General features: G+C 35.2%; 1 protein-coding gene across 5 annotated transcripts in view; it reads right to left on the bottom strand.

Moving 5' to 3' along the window:
* LOC114107345 (protein enabled homolog) overlaps positions 1 to 25,429 on the bottom strand; it is a 152,140-nt gene that overhangs the window by 7,878 nt on the left and 118,833 nt on the right. For 2 of the 5 annotated variants that reach the window (XM_071600022.1, XM_071600023.1), the window contains 7 exons: positions 16,198 to 16,472; positions 14,064 to 14,861; positions 11,109 to 11,410; positions 10,138 to 10,277; positions 9,960 to 10,017; positions 8,825 to 8,873; positions 5,494 to 5,560 (listed from right to left, as the gene is read on the bottom strand). In XM_071600022.1, coding sequence (XP_071456123.1) covers positions 5,494 to 5,560; positions 8,825 to 8,873; positions 9,960 to 10,017; positions 10,138 to 10,277; positions 11,109 to 11,410; positions 14,064 to 14,861; positions 16,198 to 16,472 — 1,689 coding nt within the window. Of the gene's footprint in view, positions 1 to 2,227; positions 2,291 to 5,493; positions 5,561 to 8,824; positions 8,874 to 9,959; positions 10,018 to 10,137; positions 10,278 to 11,108; positions 11,411 to 14,063; positions 14,862 to 16,197; positions 16,473 to 25,429 lie in introns of all 5 variants that reach the window. The other 3 variants (XM_071600026.1, XM_071600024.1, XM_071600025.1) reach the window with 3 other exon arrangements.

Raw genomic sequence — 25,429 nt, 5'->3', positions numbered from 1 at the left:
TGTTATCCAACAAGCAGTGAGGTAGGCACTGAAGAGGATAAGAAGATTTGTATGAAATATTTCCTTTCCTCTTGTGAAGATATACCTTCTTATTATGTGAAAGAGACAACTTAATTCCACAGTCATTTAAGATTTACTGAGATTCACAGTATGTAAGTTTTTTGTTTTTTTTTTTGTGGTGCTAGGGATTGAACCCAGGGCCTTGTTCATGCAAGGCAAGTACTCTACCAACTGAGCTATATCCCTGGCCCCACAGTATGTAAGTTCTAATATTTCTGTGCAGTCAACTCTAGTAAATATTCTTCTTCTTCTTTTTTTTTTTTTTTAATATTGGGAATTGAACCCAGGAACACTTTGCCACCGAGCTATGCCCAGTTCTTTTTATCTTGTATTTTGAGACAGGGTCTCATTAAATTGCTTAGGGCCTCACCAAGTTGATGATACTGGAATTGAACTTACAATCATACTGTCTTAGGCTCCTCAATCACTGGGATTATAGGTATATGTCACCATACCTAGCCTCCTACTAAATATGCTTGAAGGTTGATAAACTGCATTCTATGTACTCGTGCTATCTATTCCTGCTCTCCAGAATTAAATTACTAATTATTGTTTTGTTTTTAATCATATTTAAGTAGCATAACTAACTAGCTATTTTCTCTGAAGCTATATAATATCTCCAAAATTCATGTGAACAGCTATAATATGCTACATGACTGAGCAGTATGCTGTAAATATATCCTATTTCTAAACAAGTAAAAAATTATAAGTGTTATAAACAATTGTAGAAACATGCAATTTTTATAAAATTTAATTCATGCTAACATGCAATCCATCACCACCACCACCATGAGAATTAACTCAAGGGGGGAACTTTTCATACTGAAGGAAAGACGTAATCACCACTTTTTTAAAAAAAGGTTTTTCAACATTACTATGTGTACTATGTGTGAAAGAAGTGAGAAGATTTCATTGTTAAACACTATATTTCTAGCAAATTTTCTTAATAAATAAATATTTTATTCAGAACAATTACTCTACCTCAGTATAAAGCAGGAAAAACTATTTTATTACTGCAATATAAACATTTTATGGAGTTTTAGATGACAAAACTAAGTTTCAAATATTGATCATCATAGCATGAAAATAGTATATAGCAGATAGGAATTTAATCAGAGTCTGATTACAGAACTCCTAATCATAAGCACTCCCTCTGTATACTATTCAATTCATGTTTTTCAGTAAACTTAATGTGTATTTTACAAAACAGATGCATATGACAACATGAATATATTTAATGTTTTCTTAACCCATGTCTTCAACATAATTAATAACAAAATACAAGGGTTTCTCAGAGGATTGTATTGTTTAATGAAGAGTGTTGACTCTAGACACCTGCCTATAAAATAACTGTACCACAGTAAATTCCCATTCTGCCAAGTTCTATAAACAGCGAAAAAGTGCTTGGTTTCATTGTCAAAATTTTTATTATTTATTATTATTTTTCTATCTTTATGTATTTATTTATTTTTATGTGGTGCTGAGGATTGAAGCCAGAGCCTCATGCGTGTGAGGTAACGCTCTACCCACTGAGCCACAGCCACAGCTCATTGTCAAAATTTTTAATTGAGAAAGAAACAGATGTTTTATCTCCCCACACTTAATCCTTTTGTGTGTGTACACATGCATGCATGCAAGCTACATATCCCCCTCCCAGCCCTGAATGATTCATATCTTTTAAGTTTTCTTCATTAAAAAATGGCATAATAGGCACATCCTAGAAAAGAATCAGCTCAGGATATTAGGTTAAGTTATTAAAGATGATTTACTATAACAGTATCTAGGAAACAGATTTTTCTCAAAGAATATCCAGAACTGTGGCTATAATATTGTCCTGTGTTCTAGTAACAACCAGCACAAGATCTTCTTTTCCACGCTTTAAAAGCCTGTCTCATAATCATGAACAACCTAGACAATATATATGGCCTTAGATTTCCATTCTAGTTATTTCTGTTGTTTACCATTTTATATTTACCCTAGTCTGACTTCAAAGTAATGGCAGGTTTTTGTTTTTATTGAAGTTTTCAAAATAAAGCTAAAAATGAGAGACTCAATCTTCCTGAATATCCTTCTTGTGGTGATTACCAATCCAGGTAGAAAAAGCTCAGCCCTATCCTGAACATGTTATTTAAAAGTCTCAAACCACAAAGTCACAGCAGGATGATACCTGTGTAATGAATCATAGGACCTGTTGTCAAAAACAATCTGATTTTTCCTTGGAGAATCCCGTCTATGGAGGGGAAAACCATTTAAAGGAATATATAATAGAACTTTAAAAAAAAATAATCCTCATGATGTTAATGCTTTACAGGTTTTTTAGTTATAGCAAACGGAACAAGAATTAAAGGAATCTGTTATCCTTAAAATAATTGTTTTCTTCAATTAAAAAAAGATATGTTGAGACTTATTTTACTTATGTGAGGATACCATTTACTTGACAATTACAGAAAAAATTTTTAAAATTATTACACAGTAGCACTTTTGTAGGCCGTAGGCATAGTAAAACTTACCAATTACTCAACGAGTATTAAAACACAAAGAAAATTTTATTACAGTGAATATTAACTAACAGACTTAAAATCATTATGGCTTGTGACAAAATTGTACTCAGATACATAAGGAACTTTTTTCCCCATTGTGAATACAAGGATCAGTAAGGTTCTTTTTATGTGTGTGTTGCTGAGAATTGAACCCAGGGTCTTGCCCATGCCAGGCAAGCACTCTGCCACCAAGCCACACCCCTAGCCCCAAGATCAGTAAGTTCTCAAATTAAAACCATAGAAATAATTCACAAACTTTGCAATGTTATGTTCTAGTCATAGTTTGAAACATTTTAAAAAACCTTCTTGCTTTTATTATGCTGACATCTTCATTTAATAAATTCAGCATAATGCAGCACCTCATTATTACTTAACTCATCCTACCATAACATTCACATGGATATTACAAAGACAAATGAGTACTTTCACTACAAGGCAAGGATTAGATTCATAAACATAAAACAGACAAGGTATTTGCTTTTAAAAAGAAGAGGGAAGGGCTGTGGTTATAGCTCAGTGGTAGTGTGCTTGCCTAGCATGTGTGAGGCACTGGATTGGATCCTCAGCACCACATAAAAATAAATTATCAAAAAAAATAAATAAATAAAGGTTGGGCTGGGGTTGTAGCTCAGTGGGAGAGTGCTTTGCTTGCCTAGCATGTGTGAGACACTGGGTTCGATTCTCAGCACTGCATATAAATAATAAATCTATAAAATAATGGTCCATCAACATCCAAAAAATAAAAAATAAAGGTACCATGTCCACCTACAACTAAAAAAAAAGTAGAGGGGAAGAGGGGAGATAACTTAAAAAGGCAATATAATTCTTCACTTTTTAAACAGATTTTTAAAATCTAAAGTTTAAAATTGTTTTTAGTGAAACTTTATGACATAAATGGTAGAAATATATAACCTATCAAAAGTAGTACAAGAGGGGCTGGGATTGTGGCTCAGTGGTAGAGCGCTTGCTTGGCATTTGTGAGGCACTGGGTTCAATCCTCAGTACCACATAAAATAAACAAATGTGTTGTGTCTATCTATAACTCAAAAAATATTAAAAAAAAAAAGAGCAGTACAAGAGAGGTCAGAAAATACTCAAGTGTATCAGAATTTCTGTTTTGGTACAGGTTGGGAGGGAAAGCATCTAATGGAGTTGAAATATGATTAGCAAGATTCAACTAATCCATATAAAAAATGCTTTCAAAATGGTGACCTTTAAAGCACTTTAACTTCCTTTAAAAGTCTGGAGAAAAAAAAAATCTTTCCAAGAACATTTTTTCTTCACTAAATGAGACCAAACAAATCAAAGATCTTATTCCATTTGGAGCACCTCTCTTTCATGTCCCTTCCAAGATACAACTTTCACCATCAACTCAGGCTTAATTTTAAATAAACTCACTTATCTGATTCCTGTCAATGAAGCAATGAAGTAGAAATGCAGGGTAATGACAAAAAAAAAAAAGGAAAGGACTCTTTCCTGTCACAATTTAGATCTTCAAAGGACAAATGGCCATCACAGCCCGGTACTCTGTTATATACTTGAAAAATCAGGCTTCCTAATGTTCTACTGAAGAAAAAGTATAACTATTAGAGATATGATAAGAAGGTCACTTCAGTTCTGTTCTACTGAAAAAATATGTTGACCAAAAGCAATTCCCTTCATTTTCTTCTGAACTTAAATATAACCATCTTTCAGTTATTACAAACCAAAAGCTTTTATACATTCAAAAAGGCTTGGGTTCTTTGTGGAGCTTAAATAATTGTGTCATCACCAAATCTTCTTTGCTGCCAGCAGAAAAAAACAAACAAAAGCCAAATCCAAATTTAGGACAACACAGAGCAGGTTTGCGATACTATGAAGTCTATCTTTGTACTTACTATTCTTTAATAGATTTCTATAATTAGAGTCAAGTTTGCTTTTCATGAGGCAAAAATAAGATAGGTAGCTCAGAAAGAAAAGTTAAACAGTTTCTTTAGTCTCTAAATACATATCTTTTTTTTTTTCGGTCTGGGAAACATATGAGCCTTTTAAACTGTTTCATAAACCAAGAAAAAATTTCATCTATGTTTAAGACCTATGACTTAAATTCAGCCTTGATAATCAAGTATGCTAGCTAGGAAATACTTTGCTTTGACTCTGCCCCCATGGTAGTTTCTGGGCACTATCTTTGTAACTTGATTATGATTAGAAATTTCAACAGAAAGAGCAAATTTCTATTTCATAAATTCAAAGTTTTAAGTTTTATTCTACTGTTATAAACTACAGTCTTTTATCTCTAGCTGGTTATCAGTTTAAAATACAAAAGGTTCTTAAAAAAAAAAAAACCCTTTGAAGGATGTCATTCAGACTAATGGGGAAATGTGAATGTATATTATATTAGATATTATTGTTCAATGTTAAATTTCTTGGAGTTGTAATGGTACAACTCTGGTTACAAAGGATAAGTCCTGATTCTTCAGAAAAGCTAAAATATTTAGGGTGAAGCAGCACTTATTTGCAATTTGCTTTTAAACTATTCAGAAGGAAAAAAAGTATGAATATGTATATAGTTAAGATGAATGTGGCAAAATGTTAACATGTGATGACTATATGAGTATTTACTGTAACATACTTTCAAGTTTTCCATAGTTTTAATTTTTCAAAATAAATTGGGAGGGATAAAACTATTCTTAAAATTTCAGACCAACTGGTTAATAAATACAGGGTAAAATTTATCAGGCACTCACTAGTAAAAATACATTGGGCTCAGTGGCTGTCCAATAATAAATGAATTACGACTATTTTATGTGCTCCTTTTGTGAAATTTCTAATCTATAATTCTTTCAATAGAAAAACTGTATTTCCTTCTTTTTAGATACACATGTAATATAAAACTTAGAAAAAAAATTGATACCTGGAGATAACAGGTGACTTGCTACCATTCATTGTATTTGTCCTTTCCCAAGGTTTTCTGGTTGGTTCTTCAAAAGAAAGGAACAAATGTTACTCTAAACACTTTATGCGCTTTCCAGAGTTACTGTGAAACAATAAAATACTGAAATACCATCCTGTTTATATAGACTGTAGATAAATGTTATTTAAATTCTAAACATTAATTTAAATAAATAAGAATTCTAACATGCAGTTTCAGACCTTAAAATAAGGAAAAATTAATAAGCAGACATTTCTCTAGAAGAATCTAAGATTATAAAATCTAAATATTATAGAGTTCTATACACCAAATGGTAAGAAGTTTCTCTAATAAACATGTCATCAGAAAGATGAAAATTTTAATTAGAATGAGATAGTATCTACACTATTTTAATCTATTTTTAGTGCCAATAATAAAACAAAAACATAATCTGTAATGTGTTTCTGTACTTCAGCAGTTCATAAATCCAAACAGTCCTCTTGGTAAAAAATTTTAAGAAACTCAAAATAAATTTCAGAATCATACAATTCTATTATATTTCCTTCATTCTTAATCAATTCTTTGAACTTAACAGATAATTCAGTTAAATATAAGTAAACTCACTCTAAGCTCTCATTATAAGACACTAGGTAGTGAATTCACTGATTGGCTGGCTATGGTGCTTTGAACTTTTTTCTAATTTGGCTTACTCTCTGATGCTGTCATTGGTTTCAGTGGATGAATGGATAAAATGAGAAGTGGGATCTTGTCGTGGAAGAAAGGCATTTGAGCCATGTGAAAATCAAGTCTATAGATGAATTGTGATCTTGCTGTATAGTTTTAACCATAAAACTGCTCTGAGTTCCAATGTAGCTGCTCAACTGGCTTCTGCATTCTTTTAGGCATCTTTTACATAGTCTCTTAAAAATACATTTATGTGCAAAACTAAATGAGAACTCTTTCATGAAGAATGGCTTTTGATTCTAGATTTCTGCTACATGCAGGCATCTGGGCATTGTAAAATCATCACCAATCTTGCGTTACTCATTAATTAATCACCCCTCTTCCCTTTTTCACAATACTTTTTAATTTCTTCTTTTATATTCTAACAGTTAACATATTCTCTCAATGACTGTCACAGTGGTGGCAAGATCCTGAGTTGGCTGGGGAACATCAAATAATCAGATGGTATCCAGGACAGCCAGAATCAGAAACACATCTAACACATCAGCACAAAAGGTGAAAAGAGGGAAGTCCTTAGTAAAAATGAGGTACATCTTGAACAGGGAGGGGAACATTCATTAGGGCAGTGTCACCAAAGAGGCAGGTAGAAAGAAAAGTAATTCCAAAGAAGGTAAGATGCAGTGGCTTTTTAACCACTGTCTGAGGTCCTTTCTCAATTAGCCAAACAAGAACCCTCTTTTTAATCTTAAACAGGCTCAGCTGGCTGGGAGGAATAAGGCCATCTTCTTTAAGGGGTTCTAGGTGTGTTTCAGGAGGAAGAGCCTAGGCTGGGTCTTTGGAAACACTGGCAGAGCTCCCCAATTGGTTTCTCTGACTCAGTCTTTCCTGATTCTATATCACAATACTCACAAGTGCCATTTATGTGCTGAAAACAGTTCCAACTGATCATACATTAACCCAGTATGTGTAGGATAAAGCCTTAATTCCTGAGCTTTATCCTCAACCTTTTTGTTTCCAACTCACTTGTCCAAGAGGAATTCTCTATTCTAGACAGGTGAGTCTATTTACTATCTCCTGGTCTCTTTTTGCTCAGCTTGGACTCCATGTCTCTGTTCATGACATACTTCCTGAAATATCATTCCTTCCCCTACTTTCAATCATACCAAATACTCTACGATGTAACAATGGCCCAGATAGCGCCACATAAAATCTCTTCCCTCTCTGACATATTAATATTCAACATATGGTTATAAAAGATTAACTTTTCCTTAAGTATAGCTCATCTTCTCAACTGGATTAGAGTTTTCTGTGCTCCAGGTCTTTATCTTTCAGTTCTTTTTCGCCTATGAAGTGTCTGACACATGCCAATTAAAAATACTAAGTGAAACAAGAGGGGAAAAAAAAGGCCACAAGCCCTTCTGAATGAATTCATTGTCTATGTATGCAAATACACACAAAAATTCATGCTTTCATTTTTCATTTTTGAAATAAGTAAATATATGTTAGGTAAGAACAGTCCTTAAGCTGGGGCCCATGGATAATGTTCTGGGAATCAGGAACACTTTCAAACTGTGAGGAAATTTGTATAAAAATGATCTTTCCTTCTGGGGAGAGAATTTACAACTCTCATATATTTCTAAGATTCTTTAACCTTTTAAAGAATGATTTACTTCTAAATTATTTGTGGTTTTAATAGCTGTACATATAATTAATTTTTATTTATAACAGCAGACTGCTAAATAATGAGACATAACAAAAGAATAATGAAAATGAGATAATAATAGAAATGAGACAAAAACAAAAGTATGTTTTAGAAATAAAATTCTAAAGGCAGCTGGAGTCTCTAAATCAAAATATGTAGGCATTAATGTAGATGTTTCTCTAAAATGACTTTGATAGACCACTGTAGATATTAATTTATCAATTTTATTTGTTACTTCATTCCAAAATAGTTAAGGAGGCAAAGAGCCCAGTTCTTAGTCTGATCAAATACAAAGAAGAATGAGTAAGTATGTCACAATCTCCAAGATGGGAATCTTGGATGGAATATCACTAAGTATTTCCAGTAAAATATGTTTTGTTAATATTCTAAGTAATATATGCCATGTCCAAGAATTGTCAATGTCAGAAATTTTACTGTATTCAAAAATGTTTCCCAAAAGCTTAAAAAAATTTTTAGCTTACAAATTAGAAGTTTTATTTTCTTGATTATCAACACCCAAATGAATGGTTAAAATGACAACCTTTGCAATTTGAGAATATTCTGAAATAGAATGCAGGTCTACTCACTTAACTTTTACCTTAAAGAACTATTAAAAATATTCCCATTGTCTAATAATGTATTTTCCTTGTTTTAGCAAGTAACTCAAATCGTGGACAATACCCAGAGATGTGTAAAATAACTTTCAAAGATAGTTATGAGAAAAATGTTGAGTTTTAACAGATCTCACATTACCAGAAAGAAAGCAACAGCAGCTTCTGAGATTATAAAAGCAGAGAAAAGTCAATGCTTTCAAGTGTAAACAAAGAACTTTAACATCTTAGTGACCAAGCAGTCAGTTGGTTCAAACATGGGAAAGGGGATATTTTTAATTAGGAAGTAATATTTGAGGAAAATTTATAAAGGTTAAAATATCTTTCCTGAACTTACCAGGTGTGCTTGTTGAAGAAGCCTTGGAAGTTACAGGCTCTGAATCTTCCTAAATATGCAGAAATATATGTATTAATATCATATTCACTATTGCTGTACTGATTTAACATTTTACATGTTCCCTTTCCATATTCTTTATGTCATTCCCCACTATTTCCTTCCTCTATCTTCTCTTCCTTCCATTCCAACTTAGGTATCATCCTTCTTACCTTCCTAACATTCCCAACTCCCACTGTCCACACAGCTCCTTTTTTTTAAATTTTTTTATTTTTTTAAGTTGTTGATGGACCTTTATTTATATTTATATGTGGTGCTGAGAATCGAACACACTGCCTCACACATACTATGCAAGCGCTCTACCTCTGAGCTACAACCAGCCCCCACACATCTCCTTTCTTAAGTGTTCTCATGGAGAACCTGCACTAGCCAATGATATGAAGCCAGACAGATTTGAGAGATGGCATGAAAGGCAGTCAAATGGTGCAGGGAAAACAATTAGGTGTTGAATATCAACATATAGAACAGATAGAGAGCAAAGTTTGTACAGCTGAACGGGGGTGGGGTCCTAGGATGACAAACTGTTGATTTAATCAAATTCTTCATTTTGCATTAATACAAGGAAACTGAGAGCCTAAGAGATGAGGGAGGGATGGGGGACAAAACCCTAGTAAGAGGTCATTCACTCATTTAAAGGTAGGGCATAACAATAGAACTGATTCTATTATAGGTTTGAACTTCAGTGGTCTTCCCACAACTCCACATATTCAACTCATTTTAATAATGCCATTTTAACTTTGTAAATAATATTCAAAAGCCATTTTAAAGATATGCATACTTAAAAATAAGCAAATCTAAATTCAAACTAATTAAGTTCATATTAAATAATCTCTGACATGTTTTTGTAAGAAGCTGTGCTTGAGGGCTGGGGTTGTGGCTCAGAGGTAGAGCGCTCGCCTGGCGTGTGCAAGGCCCTGGGTTCGGTCCTCAGCACCACATAAAAATAAATAAATAAAAACAAAGATATTGTGTCCATCTGCAACTAAAAAATAAATATTAAAAAAAAAGAAGAAGAAGAAGAAGAAGCTGTGCTTGAATTTCATGTTTAAGGTGTGAGGGGTTATTTTTATTCACTTACACTTTTGTCCTCTTTTTGTTCTGCTTCTACTGTTGATCCCTTTTCAGCAATTCTTCTCCTAAAAAGATAGCAAATTGGATTTAAAAAAAAATCATCTCTTATTATAAAATATAAAAATTTCTCTAAGAGGAAAGAATTGACTCGTTATCTTCAGAATAAAATTAACAAAAATTCTCACCTCCTGGCCAGCAGGGCACTCATTTCTTCCATTAAACCACTACCCCCTAAAGGAAGTGGTCCATTTCCACGACTTGTATCTGTTTTGGATGAGTTCACGCTGATGGTACTTCCTCCACTTGGGAAAGAGGCATCCTCCATCTTAACGAAAATACACACACATAATGATTTCCTATGTTAGACAATCATACCCATGAATGTATTACATTAAAAATAGAAGAAACATCAGCTTTAATTTAAAAAAAGTACTCAAATATTATTTTTTATAACCTTAAGAACCAATAAAGAGAACAGTATTAATTTATATATCAATGGGAGTTTTATCAAAGTTAACATTACTAATAATAAGATGAAACAATATCATGTCTTCTTGAACAATACACTGAGAAGGCCATAATTGTTGGTATTTTTGCACCCAAATTGTATAACCTGAATCTGATATTGAGAAAAATTCAAATAAGTCAAACTGAAGGTCATCTAAAAAATGTAAACAATCAAAACACAATCAAACAAAAAAAACCCTGACAATTAAAAAAATGTCAAAAATTTTGAAAAAAGAAACAAAGATTGAGGAACTGTCACAGATTAAAATAAATTTGGATACATTTGCGGACTGTCATATTCTATCAATGTGAAATTTCTTGATTTGGTAATTACACTATGATCATGCAGGTAAACATTCTTTCTCATTCAAAATACACAATGAACTATTTAGGAAAATGGGCATGATATTTCTATCTTACTCTCACAAATTATGCAGATAAAAACAATGTAATGATAAAATATTAACCTATAAATACAGATGATGGATTCACAGAAATCATTTATGCCACTCTGCAACTTTTCTGTAAATTTTAACCATTTTGATTTTTAACACAGGGTTTATAAAATTAGAATAATATATCCAGTATTTTAGATATTTAGAAAGAATAAGACAGATTTAAAAATAGAGTAATTTGGAGACATATTTACCCGTGACACTTTCCTAAGTTTTGCTCCAGCAATTGCAGCTGCAAGTCCAGTTAAAGGGCGATTGTCTTCTGACACAGATCCCGAGAAAAATCCAGATGCGGGGAGGGGAGGGGCAGGAGGTGGTGGTGGAGGAGGGGGCACTTGATTAGGAAGTGGGGGAGGAGGAGGGGGAGGGGGAGGCCCGGAGGATGGCAGTGGAGGTGGTGGAGGAGGTCCTGGGGGAGGAGGAAGTGCTGAGGCCTGAGCAGGACATGGTGGGAGTGGTGGGGGAGGCGGGGGTGCAGGTGGTCCTAAAACAACACCTGCAAAGAAGAAATGTTAAAGACAGATCATCAACAATAGAGCCAAGTAATATTATTTTTTGTATATAGGTACACACAATGCTATGCTAAATTAAGTTGACTAATATACTTATCAGTATATTAGTCAGCTGGAATTCAATTTATTACAATGTTTAAAGACTAAATCAGTTTTTTTTAAATTTGTTTTAGTTATATGTGACAGTAGAATGCATTTATGCACTTTGATACATACATACATAGATGGAATTAATTTCTCATTTTTCTGAATGTACATGTTGCAGAATCATATCAGTCATGTAGTTACATATATACATACAGTAATAATGTCTGTTTCATTCTACTATCTTTCCTATCCCCACATCCCCTCTCCTCCCCTCCCATCACTTCCCTCTATCTAATCTAAGGTAATGCTAATTCTTCCCTAGTGCCCATCCCACCCTGCCTTATTGTGAATTAGCATCCATAAATTAGAGAAAACATTAGGCCTTTGGTTTTGTGGGATTGGCTTATTTCACTTCTCATGGTATTCTCCAACTCCAACCATTTACTGGCAAATGCCATTATTTTACTCTTCTTTAAAGCTAAGTAATATTCCATTGAGTATATACACCACATTTTCTTTATCCATTCATCTATTGAGGGACACCTAGGTTGGTTCCATAGTCTAGGTATTGTGATGAGCTGCTATAAACATTGATGTGGCTGCATCTCTATAGTATGCTGATTTTAAGTCCTTTGGGTATAAACCAGGGAGTGGAATAAGTTTTTTTTAGTGTAGTTACATATATACATACAGTAATAATGTCTGTTTTTAAAACTGATCAGCAAAGGAAACAATACTAAATATATACTAAAATATAAAGCCAAATTTTTAGTAACTACTTATTTGAATGTTAGACCTTTAGTAATAGAACTATGCAACAGATCATCTAATTAAAAAATATTTCCCATCAGAATTGGGAAAATAAGCAAAATAAATGCTTGTAAAATTTGGGAGAGATAAGCATTCCAAACAAGTTATATAGTGAAAGTTAGTACTATTTGAAATAACAAATCCAAACAACCCATGTGAATTTAGGTGTTAACATTCTACTATAATAAAGTCAGATATTTATTGTTTATAGACAAAGTGATTGGACTAAGAATATGAGTGAGAAGTGAGTCCTAGGCTCCAGTACCTTAAAAATGTTCTATATTTAAATCCCACATGTAGTCAAAAGTGACAATCATTGAAGGGAATTTAAAATCTCAGAAATAATTAAATAATATAGAATATGAAGCGCAGAGTTGTTTTGGCCTTTGAAATGGGTATAGAAAGTGTTCAAGGGGCTGGGTGTGGTGGTGCAACGCCTGTAATCCCAGCAGCTCAGAAGGCTGAGACAGGAGGATTGTCAAGTTCAAAGCCAGCCACAGCAATGGCAAGGCGCTAAGCAGCTCAGTGAGTCCCTGTCTCTAAATAAAATACAAAATAGGACTGGGGATGTGGCTCAGTGGTCGAGTGCCCTTGAGTTCAATCCCCAGTACCAGAAAATAAAAAATTCAAAAATGTTCAAATCTTGTAAAAATCACAAAGGGAGTGAACAAGACTTTGAAATCAGAATATTGAACTGCTAGATAATTCCCCCCTTAAGGTTTAAAAGAAAAACAAATACTGGGTGGTAACTGCTAATTTTTTCAGCCTAAGCAGTTGTACAGTAGAAAACATAAATGGTTCACAGTACAGCACAGAGTAATAGGCTGTCCTGTACAGTGTCATGAGTTCTGAGAATGAAGGAGGCAAAAAGGTCAGCTTCATCAGGCTGGCTTTTTCTCTCTAGTTCAGTGCTGATGTCAATAAAAACAAAACTATTCACAATGTTATTGTTACTTTAATTAGGAACTACAATTTTTAGAGAAGAGGTATATTTAGATCCAGATTATAAGACTGTTTCAGCATCCTCTCTAAATCCTAAATATAAAAATCTAGTGGGGATGGGGATAGTTAAGCTTATTCTTAATTATATCCTCCCCATCCTCCCTTCCCCGATGCCATGGAATAAGGTTGTGTTAAGGAAGAGTGGAAAATAACTGTAGAGAATGCTATTCTCTCAGCCATCCCTTCTCCCACTACGTCAAGTAAGTTTGGGTCATATGATGCCACTACCATTCCTACAAAGTCAGGATTAGTTTTTAGGGTCCAGGTGACAGCCATCCTAAAAGTCCAATATGAGAAGCCAAACACAGAAGAGGCCAACGTGAAAAGGACCCAAGAACAAAACTGCTCCAGTGGAAACACTAGGATGTTTCATCTTATAAATCTGTCTCAGAAAGTAAAGGAAAACAATTTACATTATATATTTTGTGTGTGGTAGATCAAAAAGGTCAAGTTAGTCTTCCTAGTGAAATTTAAGTACTAGAAAACACCTTTTATGATACTGCAGAAGATAACAAAAGCTAGTTCAATATGGGAATTCCCCATCAATTATCCCAATACAACTGATCTAATAGAATAAACAAAAATTACTTTTACCTTTAATTTTTTAAATTTTAAAAAAAGCCACATGGCACATAGACGTTCAACTATTAAAGTCACCCTATCTTTTCTAGGCAGTTAAATTTGTTGCTATGCAATACTCAAGTGATTAGTTGTTAGTAGCAATAATGAAAGCCTTACCCTGTTGGGCTGGAGTCTCGGACGGCTGAGAGGCTGCCTGCAAGCCTGGCTCAGAAGCAGAGGAGTCTCCCAGCACAGAGTTTAGAGGAGTCTCCACAGAGGCAGGGGCAGCTGCAGAGGGAGAAGGGAGAACACTGGGCTTGGATGAGGGAGTTGAGGCAATAGGGGTGCTTGGAGGAGGAGAAGCTTGAGATCCACAGTGTGAGAGTGATGCGAGGGAAGGCAGTGGAGGCGGCGGCGGTGGCGGCGCTGCTGGCCCTGAGGTAGGCGGTGGAGACACTGGGTATGCTACTGAGTCCAGCAGCCCATTGGGTGCTGTCGGTGATGGAGGCATTTGGGGCACAGGAGAAGAAACACAAACGGGGAGGACAGGTCTTGGGCCAGTAGCTTTGCCGGGGGGACTGCTAATCATTATTGGAGGAGATGGAGGGAGGGGCGAGAAATTGGAAGTAGACCAGGCACAAGGCTTCGCAGCTGGAGACTGAGAAGAGGGTGTGTTCACAGGAGAAGAAGGTCGAGAGTTTTTGTTCAGAGGACGAGGAACTGTAGCATAATGGGGAAGAACTGGGTGGAAGGCTGAACCTAAAGATGTTGCAAAACGTGTCGCTGAGTGTCGCATTGGTGGTGTAGGGGGTGTGGAAGTAGGTGGCAAAGCAGTCACTACAGCGTAATCAGGAGTGGCATCTGACACTGGAGCTGAGATGACTTTAGCATATGATGGAGGAGGTGCTGAAGGAGGCTGGCAACTGGAATACTCAGGAAGTGGAGCGTTATACAGGGAGCTGTCTGAAGATGGAGCTGGACAGAAGGTGGAAAGCAGCAGCAAAAGACAGGATAAAAAAGAAGAGAGAAAAAGGGAGCTAGTGAAGCCACGAAACCAGCAATCAGACAAAATGTATAAATGTAGACTACAGTTAGTACCAGAGAATTAGGCACATGTGCAAATAACCATTTTCACCCAAGAAAATTTTAACTTATAAATACATTATAAGATCCACAAAAGGATGATGTTTTCTTTTCCTCTAATAAGTTAAATTGATGGATTTATTTTTTATAAGAAAAGGATAGTACAGTCTTAATTTTTTATTTAGTCCACAAAAAGGACATTAAAATTACATGACTACGACCACAAACAGAATTTGGTTGCTTAAAAAAAAAAAAAGACAAGCAGCAAGACTGGCAAAATATTTACTACAAATGGTGAGGAACCTAATTCAATGCTTATTTGTAGAAGTTTTGTTTTGGTAGCCATAATTCCAAAAAATAGTTAGGCAGTTATAACAAATGAATTTAACTTAAACAACAAACCAACCGATATTTAATCAACCCACATTGGAACTTTTGATATAGGCCACAAGGAATTAAAATTCTTAAAATCCCACAAATGTTATTATACCTTGAACATTCAGTTATATTTCAACCTTATGTCTTTCAAAAAATTCCAACAAATTTAGTAATTTTCATAAATACTAAAAAATATATTTAAATAACTAGCCAGTTTTAGAATATTTTCATTTACTGCTTTAATTCCTTCTTCAAAAACACTAGACTACTATTAGGGTAATTTCTTTTTTTGGCAGGGGGTGGAGTAACTGGGGACTGAACCCAGGGGTGCTTTACCACTGAGCTATATCCAAGACCTTTGTATCTTGAGACATGGTCTTTTTAACTTGTTAATGTTGGCTTCAAACTGGTGATCATTCTGCCTCAGCCTCTTGAATGGCTGGGATTATAGGTGCATGCTACACACCTGGCCCAAATTTCTTACTGCATGGTACTATAAAACTAGGTACAATATTTGAGATGATTTAATTTCATGAGGGAAATATCTTCCAAATTCATGCAATACAAAAAATTTCCCATAAAAACACTTATACTTTAATAGTCATTTATAAGGATGTTAGAAGATTTAGAATGCCAGAATAGAAGTTTCCAAGAGCTTTCTTTAAGTCTTTAAGCAATCAGAGTAATAAAATGAAAAGGTTAAAGCAGTAACTGAGGCACATTTTTCATACTTTCAAACTGTATTGCTCAATGCTAACCATCTCACATGCGAAATATACTAACATAAAATTACACAGAACTACATCCAAGCTTGGATGCAAGAACACACAATCATCTCTAAGCTCCTTACCAGCATTCGATACTCTGCGTTCTCTTTCCCATTCCAACTGTTCCCTTTCCAGCTGCTCCTGTCGCTCCCTTTCTTGCCTCTCCCGCTCCAGGCGCTCTAGCCTCTCCCGCTCCAGGCGCTCCTGCCGGTCTCGTTCTTGCCTTTCTCTTTCCAGCTGCTCTTGTTCCAGCCGTTCCCTCTCCAGCCTCTCTCTCTCCAACCTTTCCCTTTCCATTCTTTCTCTCTCCAGCCTTTCCCTTTCCATCTCCTTCTGTCGTTGCTGTTCTTGCAGTTGCCTGAAAATGAAAACAATCCTTATTAGGATCATATTGACAGACATACTTCAGCACTTTGCACTAAAGTCTCATTTTATTCTGTACTTTTTGTGAATTAAGTATTACAAATAAATGAATTTTCCATAATCATAAGTCACTTTAATAACTAAAAAGCCAAGCTATTGATTTAATCATTTAGTGAAAAAAAAAAAAGCTGTGAAATTACCATTTTCTTAAAAATACCATCTAATTTTAACTGTACAAGAAATACACGATCATTTCAGAAAATACTATGGCTACCAACCAAGATAGTTAAATAAACATTTGCTAAATTTAAAAAAAAAAAGTTGAAAAAAAATAAATTTAAATCATTAAACTCTCACATCCAGAGGCAACTATAATCAACATTAACATTACACACACGTACACACACTCTCTTTCTCTCTCTTGCTCACACTTCCATTAACTTTAAAAGCCAAATAAATTAGAATTCTATTTCCCTACTACTCTGAAATCTACTTTCTTTTTCCTCACTTAATATATTGTGAAAATTATCCTAAGGCACTGAGTTTGGTAACTTTATCTCTAAGAGTGTATAATGTTCCACTGTTTAATTCTCCTAAAGGTTAAACAGTCTCTTATAGTAGGATGTAAGTTATCCTAGTATCATTACTAAGACAGCAATAAAGTTATCTCCATCTTTGAATCTTCTTCCAACTGCTTCTGTAAGACCAATATTGACACACCAATTTGCTAAGAGGAAAGGTATAAACTTCTTAAGATTTTGGCCAGGTGTGGTGGCATCTGTTTGTAATTCCAGTAGCTTGGGAGGCTGAGGCAAGAGGCTCACAAGTTCAAGACCAGTCTCAGCAAGCGCTCTGCCACTGAGCCACAATCCCACCCCCAAATACATAGATTTTAAAGCTTATAACCCAAAATAGTAATTCAGTACTCCAGCCCTCCTACCTGTTTACTATTCTTTTAACTGTTCTTGTTTTATCTTTAGCTATCTATTTTCTTCTAATGGCAAGATGTTTCCCACAACTCCCTCACAACACATACTTCTCATAATACAGTCATGGGAAAACAATTTGGCCAAATCAATACTCAGGTTTATTAATATATATAAATATATCATTAACATATATTAATTAATATTAATATATCATTTTATATTGATCACATATTTAATTTTATTATAATTATGCAAGCATATAATATTATAATTACTATAATGATTTAAGTACCGTTCACAGCTGAAACCACATAGTATTCTGATTGCATTTCATTTTTTTTTAAGAGAGAATTTTTTTTTTAATATTTATTTTTCAGTTTTCAGCGGACACAACATCTTTATTTCATTTTTATGTGGTGCTGAGGATCGAACCCAGCGCCCCGAGAATGCCAGGCGATCGCGCTACCGCTTGAGCCACTCCCCAGCCCTCATTTCTTATTCTAATTCTTAGTTGTTGTTTTTTTAACCCCCAAGTTAATGCCTATTTCTCCAAACCATACAGTGCTTCTAATACAAAAAGTTTCAGGTAGAAGGTCAGGTATGGGTGAGGCAAATTTGAAATAATTATTGAATAACTGCATTTATGACAAGGGTGTAATGACTTAAAAAGACTGTTCAACGTGCCACAATATTCTAGGGCTTTCAGTCTTTATAAGAGTATCTACTGATGTAAGAAAGAGGCCAGGTGAGGTGGCACACAACTGTGATCCCAGTGGCTTGGGAGTCTGAGGCAGGAGGATCCACAGGTTTGAAGTCAGCCTCAGAAACTAAGCAAGATTGTAAGCAATCTAATGAGACCCTGTCTCAAAATAGAAAACAAAAAGGGTTGGGGATGTGGTTCAGTGGTTAGCGCCCTGGGTTCAATCCCTAGTACCAAAAATGAAAATAAATTTAAAAAAGGAAAGAGTACAATGCCAGAGAATATTTCAAAGTTCACTGACTCAAGTATGTAATTCATACATCTACAGAAGATTCTTGTTTTAGAAGAAAGAAAAGGGTTCAACATCTTTAGCTAATTTTTAGCTTACTCACTGAAAAGATGCCTGTCACATAATTCCCTAGGAAAGTGTGTCAAGCAGAACTTTTGACTTACAAATCTTTATGGTATAAATAATTCCCTCCTAAATTGGATGAGTTATAAAGCTGATTTTAAGGTTTTTAACCTCCAAACCAAGATAGTTGTATATTATTTTAAGGAGAACTTCCAAATTTATAAACCTTGCTTTTCTCACAATTATCGCTGCCAATTCACATACTGGTAATCCATGTGGCTCAAATTTCTAGAGCTCCCTCTACATAAGACTGTTTTCTTTAGGCATTAATGGAATCCTCTCAGGATTCTGACAAAGTACAAGTGTCCTGATTCTGAACTATGGAATAATTCTGACAGGCTAATTTCTTTTAAGTTAGAATGTGAATTTTCATAATTTGAAAGATGTTGAGAAAACAATATAATATTTTCCCCAAAACAATTAAGTGCCAATGACCAACATTATAAATACTAAAGCATTTGAAAATAATTAGACCTAGGTCCTTCCTACCACTAAAATATTTCTCTCCAAAAGAGCTATCCTCAAGTGTAAACAGATGCACAAAACACTGGCCAACAATGAGATCAATAGCATGCATGTGCACACACATGTTGTTTACATTACTTCAAAGACTTATTTTCTTTTGAAGCATGTAAAATATAAATATCAAATTTCAAAATGCAAATTCATCTGGCCTTGTCTATAATGAATACCCTCAGGTAAAGGTGGAGGAATTTCAAGTGACATAATGAAGTAGGTGTTTTTGGACTAGGGAACACATTCTGAACTGATAACATTTAATAAAACTGATGTTAATGACAACATTTGTCAAAAAATAAAAGTACATAGATGTTTTGACAGTGATGTGAGCATTTCACTTCTTTATTAATAAACAAGTTTAAAAGTGGATAAAACGAAATATTTTTTAAAATATTTTTCAGTTGTAAATGGACCTTTTTTAAAAAAAATATTTATTTTTTAGTTGGATACAATAAACCCAGGGTCTCCCATGTGCCAAGCGAGCACTCCACCGCTGAGCCACAACCTCAGCCCTGTAAATGGACTTTAATTTTATTTATTTATATGCGATGCTGAGGATTGAACCCAGGGCCTCACACATGCCAAGCAAGTGCTGTACCACCAACCCACAACTCCAGCCGCTAAAACAAATAGTTTTAATCTTACAAAGCTCTGAAGATAATCCAATACTCACAACAGAAGCCGGTCGACTTTTGGTCCATCCTGCCTCTGAAGGTTAATGGGAGAGCTGTACACTTTCATTGCTGTGACTCCTTGGTTCTGTACTGGGATTAGTATTCCCCTTTTATAACTTTCAGATAGTAGCAGTGATTTGCAAACTATTTATAGATATTAACTAAATTACATTCTGTGTTGAGACTAACATAGGACTGACTCATGTTTCTTAGAATATATTTTTCCATCACAGTCAAGGAAGCCAAATATCAATAATATGAGTAGAAAGCAAAAACTGGTTTAAAAAATGATACATGTGAATAAAAAACAATGCTACTGTCATATTATTATAGTAGAGCTTTTAGACCAATAAGATTTGACATCTAAAGTAAACATTTATAAATTCCAGTTAATACTTATTTAAAAAAAATTAAACTTATAGAAGTAATACCTAGCTTAAAAAGTCAAACAGTATTACAAGGCTTATAATAAAACAGTAATCTTACAACAACCCTCACCACTTCTGATTTTTCTCCTTTAAAAGCCAACTACTTGTGGGGCACGGTGGTGTACACCTATAATCCCAACAGCTCAGGAGGCTGAGGCAGGAGGATCCCAAGTTCAAAGTCAGCCTCAGCAACCTAGTGAGGTCCTATGTGACTTTATGAGACCCTGTCTCAAAACAAAAATAAAAATGGCTGATGGTGTGGCTGACTGGTTAAGCACCCTTGGGTTCTATCCCTGCTCCTCCCTCCATCAAAAAAAGCCAACTACTTTTATTACTCTGATATTTAGTTTACATTTCTAAATATAGTGATTTGTTACAGCTATTCTTGATTTTACAGATGTAGATAATATATCTACTAACTTTCTACTATGCAAATTACTTAATTCCTACAATTCTTGACTCCCAAAACTTTGTTCTCCACTTTCCAAAAAGAAAAGGTCATAACACTATTTTGAATACATAAATATTCCCAAGTTGTATCATTCACTTTTTATGTTTATTTTCTGGAGTAATTTCTTACTCTGGGGTAAAAAACTAGCACCTTTTTGCTGATTTTTTTCTATATACCTATTCCTAACTCACTCCAAACTCTCCATCAGAACTATAAACCATCTCAACATGGTTAAACATATCAAGTGCTTGCTTCTTTTCTTTTCTTTCTCTTGAACACATCCATCAGAAGCCCTAAGAACTCCTGGTTCCAGTCAGATGGGCTGCTCCCCAACCTGGAAATTACCTTCTCTCTTTCCTAAGAGGAATCCCCTATCTTTTGGGGGGTGGGGGTGGGGGGAGGGAAGCAGGGGTGTTGCTGAGGATTGAACCCAGGGACTCGCACAAGTTCCGCAAGTGCTGTAACATAGAGCTACATCCCTAGCCCTATTTATTGGCTCCTACAAGGGTTTCATCAGTCTTGGTTTACAATCTCATTTTAACAGAACACAACTTTCAATAGCTTCCTAGGAAACAACGCAGAAGATAGGGTTTTAGAACAGAGTTTCTGTTGGGATTCTGAAAGCTCTCTCATCTCCTTCCCCAAGCTTTTGAAATCTTTTTTTGGGGGGGGCCAGAGGGGGTGGGGGGAACCCCTTGAGTTCAACCAGGGATTGAACTCAGGGGCACTCTACCACTGAGCCACATCCCCAGCCCTATTTTGTATTTTATTTAGAGACAGGGTCTCACTAAATTACTTAGTGCCTCATGCCTCACCTTTGCTGAAGCTGGCTTTGAATTTGGGATCCTCCTGCCTCCTAAAGCCGCTGGGATTATAGGCATGCACACCACACCTGACTTGAAATCTATTTATTGTAGTATTCTAATTCTCTACAGTGATATACCCCAGTGATGGGTCATTTTATGTTTTTCCAGACCTGCTGGGCTGGGCACTTGGAGAGCCTTTTCAATTTGTCAATACCTACTTATTTACATATTATCTTTAGCAAGCTATAAAATAAGAGTTGAGCAAATGCTATAGAGAATCTATGGTTCCACAAAGCCTAATCTATCTGGATCTTCACAGAAAAAGTCCATAGACTTCTGATCTAGATAATCAAATCATTGAGTTCTGGTAAATTTTCTTAAGTTATTTATTTGGAGACCAACCTCCTCACATTTGTGTTCTTCCTCTCGCCCCTCAGAACTCATTATTTGGACCACTGACTTTGATGCTCTTACTTTTCTTTCTCATACACTTTATTTCTCAAATTTTCATTTTTTTTTTAAATTAATGCCTCTTTAAAAAAATGTCAAAAACTTTAAAAAAGTGCCAAGTGTACTTTGTTTTGGTGGTGGTAGTGCTAGGGATTGAACCCAGGGCCTTGTCCATGTGAGTCAAGCACTCTACCAACTGAGCTATATCCCCAGCCCCCAGGTATACTACTTTTTATTCTGATTCTTTTGAAGCTATTATAATACAATTTAAATTTCATATACTTCCTCTATCTGTTTCATCCAATGCCAATTCTTTCTGTTTATTTTTGGTCCATCTTCATGTTATACAAGTTGTCCTCAAGGGTTTAATGACCCTAGGCTGTCCATTCATGTTCAGAATTAGCACTAAAGCTCATCAGAAGCCCTTAAATAAATTATTCACTTGAGCGTCAACATCTCTGTTTTCTTCTCTTGGCCAAAGGCAGTTTGCCCAAACAAGAATCTTAGTTTCTTGCCTGGGCTCTAAGGTCTGGGTGTCTGTGTCTAGGAACCGAGCAAGGTAAAAAGAACAACTTGGCCAACTTTCACTTAATCTCTCTTTTCAGCTGGTATCTCCATCCCACACCTTCACAGCAGTGCCTGGTATACCTCAGTCTAGATCAGGGCTTGGCAAACTTTTTCTGTAAAGGGCCAGATTAGCATCTCTGTAGCTTTTTTTCTCCTCTCAGTGCTGGAATCAAACCCATTGAAATTTCACACACTCAATTAGTTCTCCGTAAGCGCACTGTGTTTTGTTCCTAGTTGAAGTAGCCCTAAACAGAAGCACACAGGAAAATACCCATTTATTGCAAGTGCTTTATCATTGAGCTGTATCACTAATCCATTCTTTTTTAAAAAATTTTATTGGTTCTTTACCAGCCCACTGTCATTACTTAAAAAAAAAAAAAAGTAAAATGAAAAAGCCATGTTTAACGCTCAGCTATGTAAAAATAGGCTACAAGGCCAATTCATCAGGAAGCTGTAGTCTGCTAATCACTGGTGTAGTCTGTATGCTTTTTAATAGATAGTTACTAGCCACATCTTGATCAAGCACTTACTACATGCAAGTTTGAACTAAGGTGTGCTTTTATAAAGCATAAAAATCTGCACCCATTTTTGAAGATCTAGTACAAAAAAAGATAACGTAAAATCTCTAAAATTTTTGTATCAATAACCTATTAAAATAATAATGTTTGATGTACTGAGTTAATTTTATTAGTAGAATTGATTTTACTTGTTTCTTTTGCATTTTTAAAAATGTGATCCTGGAAAATTTTAAACCACATGTGGTTTGCATTATGTTTCCAATGAACAGCACTGAATAAGAGTGTTCTTAGTTCAACCTATGTCAGAATAAGTCTGCAATCTCCTGTTTATGTGCAGTGGAGGAAATCTGGGTATCTCTCTACATGCTCCTACAAAGATTTTTAGCTAATTAACCTGCTTTTACCACTACCAAGTGGCTTGCTATCAAAGTCTCCACAGCACCTTACTCCTTCTCCTCTTTGGCCTGGCTTAATTTTAAAGGTTTGCTGATCTACTTACTAAGTTAACTATCACCAATTTTTTTTTTTACATTATTCAGAAGAAAATATAAAACTCTGTGTGTTATAGGAATTTAAAAAACAATGATATCAGTGTATGGATTGAGAAGAGTACAGAAAAGGACAATATAGAATGGATGAGTAGGGCAAGGCACAAGAGGCAAATGCCACACACAAAGTACACAGGGAAAATTGAGTATGGTGTATAGAGAGAGTATCATGAGAAATGAAAGAGATACACAGAGCAGGATCCTAAAGATCAGGCCAAAAAATTACCCTGGATATGAGCATAGGAGGCAGTAAGGAATGCTGAGCAGGGAGGCAACAAGACAGTATTTCAGACACTTATTAAGGCTGGTAGAATAAGTAGTCAATCTTACCATCTCCTCTAAAAATTATACCAAAATTCTAGAATCATAAAAATGTATACTGGCTACCCTCACCCCCCAACCCTAACTCAGTGGATGGAAAGGCATTACCATAGAAGACTGTCCTCTAAAGGAATGGAACAAGCTGCCTCAGAGAAGTTAGGCTTCTGGGGGAACTTAAGGGAGCTCAGCATTTGTGGGATCCTAAGGCCTGGTTGCTCTCCTTGACATCCGCAAGGACAGCTTTTCAAGTCTACTTGCTCTACCAATTTTCAGGGACCTCTCAGTCACAGAAGAATGTTACCAAGTAGAGCCTGGCCTCCTTAATGCAATAGGAAACCCCATGCCAAGCACTGCTATCGTTAACCCTAATTCTCTTTAGAAATAAACAGACCACTAAGGATGTCCAGATAGTTGAGTACAACTAAACAGTGTTTTAGGAGGAAGACAACTCAAGCAAAGGAAGAGAAACAAGAGTTACTGAAGGTACAGCCATGAATATAGTACAATGCCATGAACAAGGAACTAGTACAAAAAAGGAAAGGATCTTAAAGATCAAAATTTCAATGAAAGAGATACTACTGTGTTGTTCAATGTCCCCCATGAACCACATGTAGCTACTGAACACTCACAATGTGTTTAGTCTAAATACTTTAAATGTAAAATACTGAATTTTGATGAATTAGCATAAAAATACAATGTGAAGTATCTGAATGATTTTATAATTATTTCACATTGACATGATATCTTTTATTTTTATTAGTATGGCTTCTAGTGAAAAAAATAATATATTGCTGTACTGAATATTGCTGGCTTAGAATACAAAGTTCAGAAAACTGCCAAGAATACAAAACAAAAATAGGTAGGAAATGAGAAGTGATAAGTATCATAAGAAGATAACCGAAAAGGTCCAGAATTTGACCAGTAGAACAAAATAAACAACCAAGGAAGAGGGAAGCCCCGCCGGCAGAGAGAGAGGGAGGGAAAGAAATAATAAAAGCAACAGACTTTTTTAAATTCTTGAGTTGTAGATGAGTCTGCAAATGGAAAAGGTCCACCAAGTATTGAGCTATAATGGAACTATGGTCTAGCCACATCTTTGTGAAAACTCAGACTACAATGGCTAATAGGAAAATTTAGGAGGATTCCAGGAAAGGAAAAAAAAATGATCATTTGCATGAATAAGGACAAAGATTTACTGTCAGTTACAAAAACACTATAATTGCATAAATCTTGAAAATAATTTTAAAATGATGATGGCTATAAAATCAGATGATGAAATGAGGTAAGAAGGATTAAAAAAAAAACATGTGGAATAACTGTGCTCCTCTTAGAGTAATTAAGAGATATCTTCTAAGGTTAAAACACAGATTTCTACTTGAGTAATTCATTTTTTTTAAAAATTTAGTTATTTGAAGATACTGAGGATTAAACCCAAAGCTTCCCACATGCTAGGCAAGTGCTCTACCACTGAGTTATATCCCCAGCCACTGGTTCTATCTGGGGGGGAAAAATAACAGAATGAAAAATAATAATTGCCATTAATTGCGAAGAGAAGAATCCCTCATTTTTCAGAGTGAAGAGTTAATTGCTACTATCAATATATGTGATCATTCAAAAAGCAAAACATAA

The sequence above is a fragment of the Marmota flaviventris genome, chromosome 12 (genome assembly GCF_047511675.1).
Source record: "Marmota flaviventris isolate mMarFla1 chromosome 12, mMarFla1.hap1, whole genome shotgun sequence".
Classification (NCBI taxonomy): domain Eukaryota; kingdom Metazoa; phylum Chordata; class Mammalia; order Rodentia; family Sciuridae; genus Marmota; species Marmota flaviventris.
Note: the sequence above shows the minus strand (reverse complement) of the source record. Positions and strands in the feature narration are given on the sequence as shown.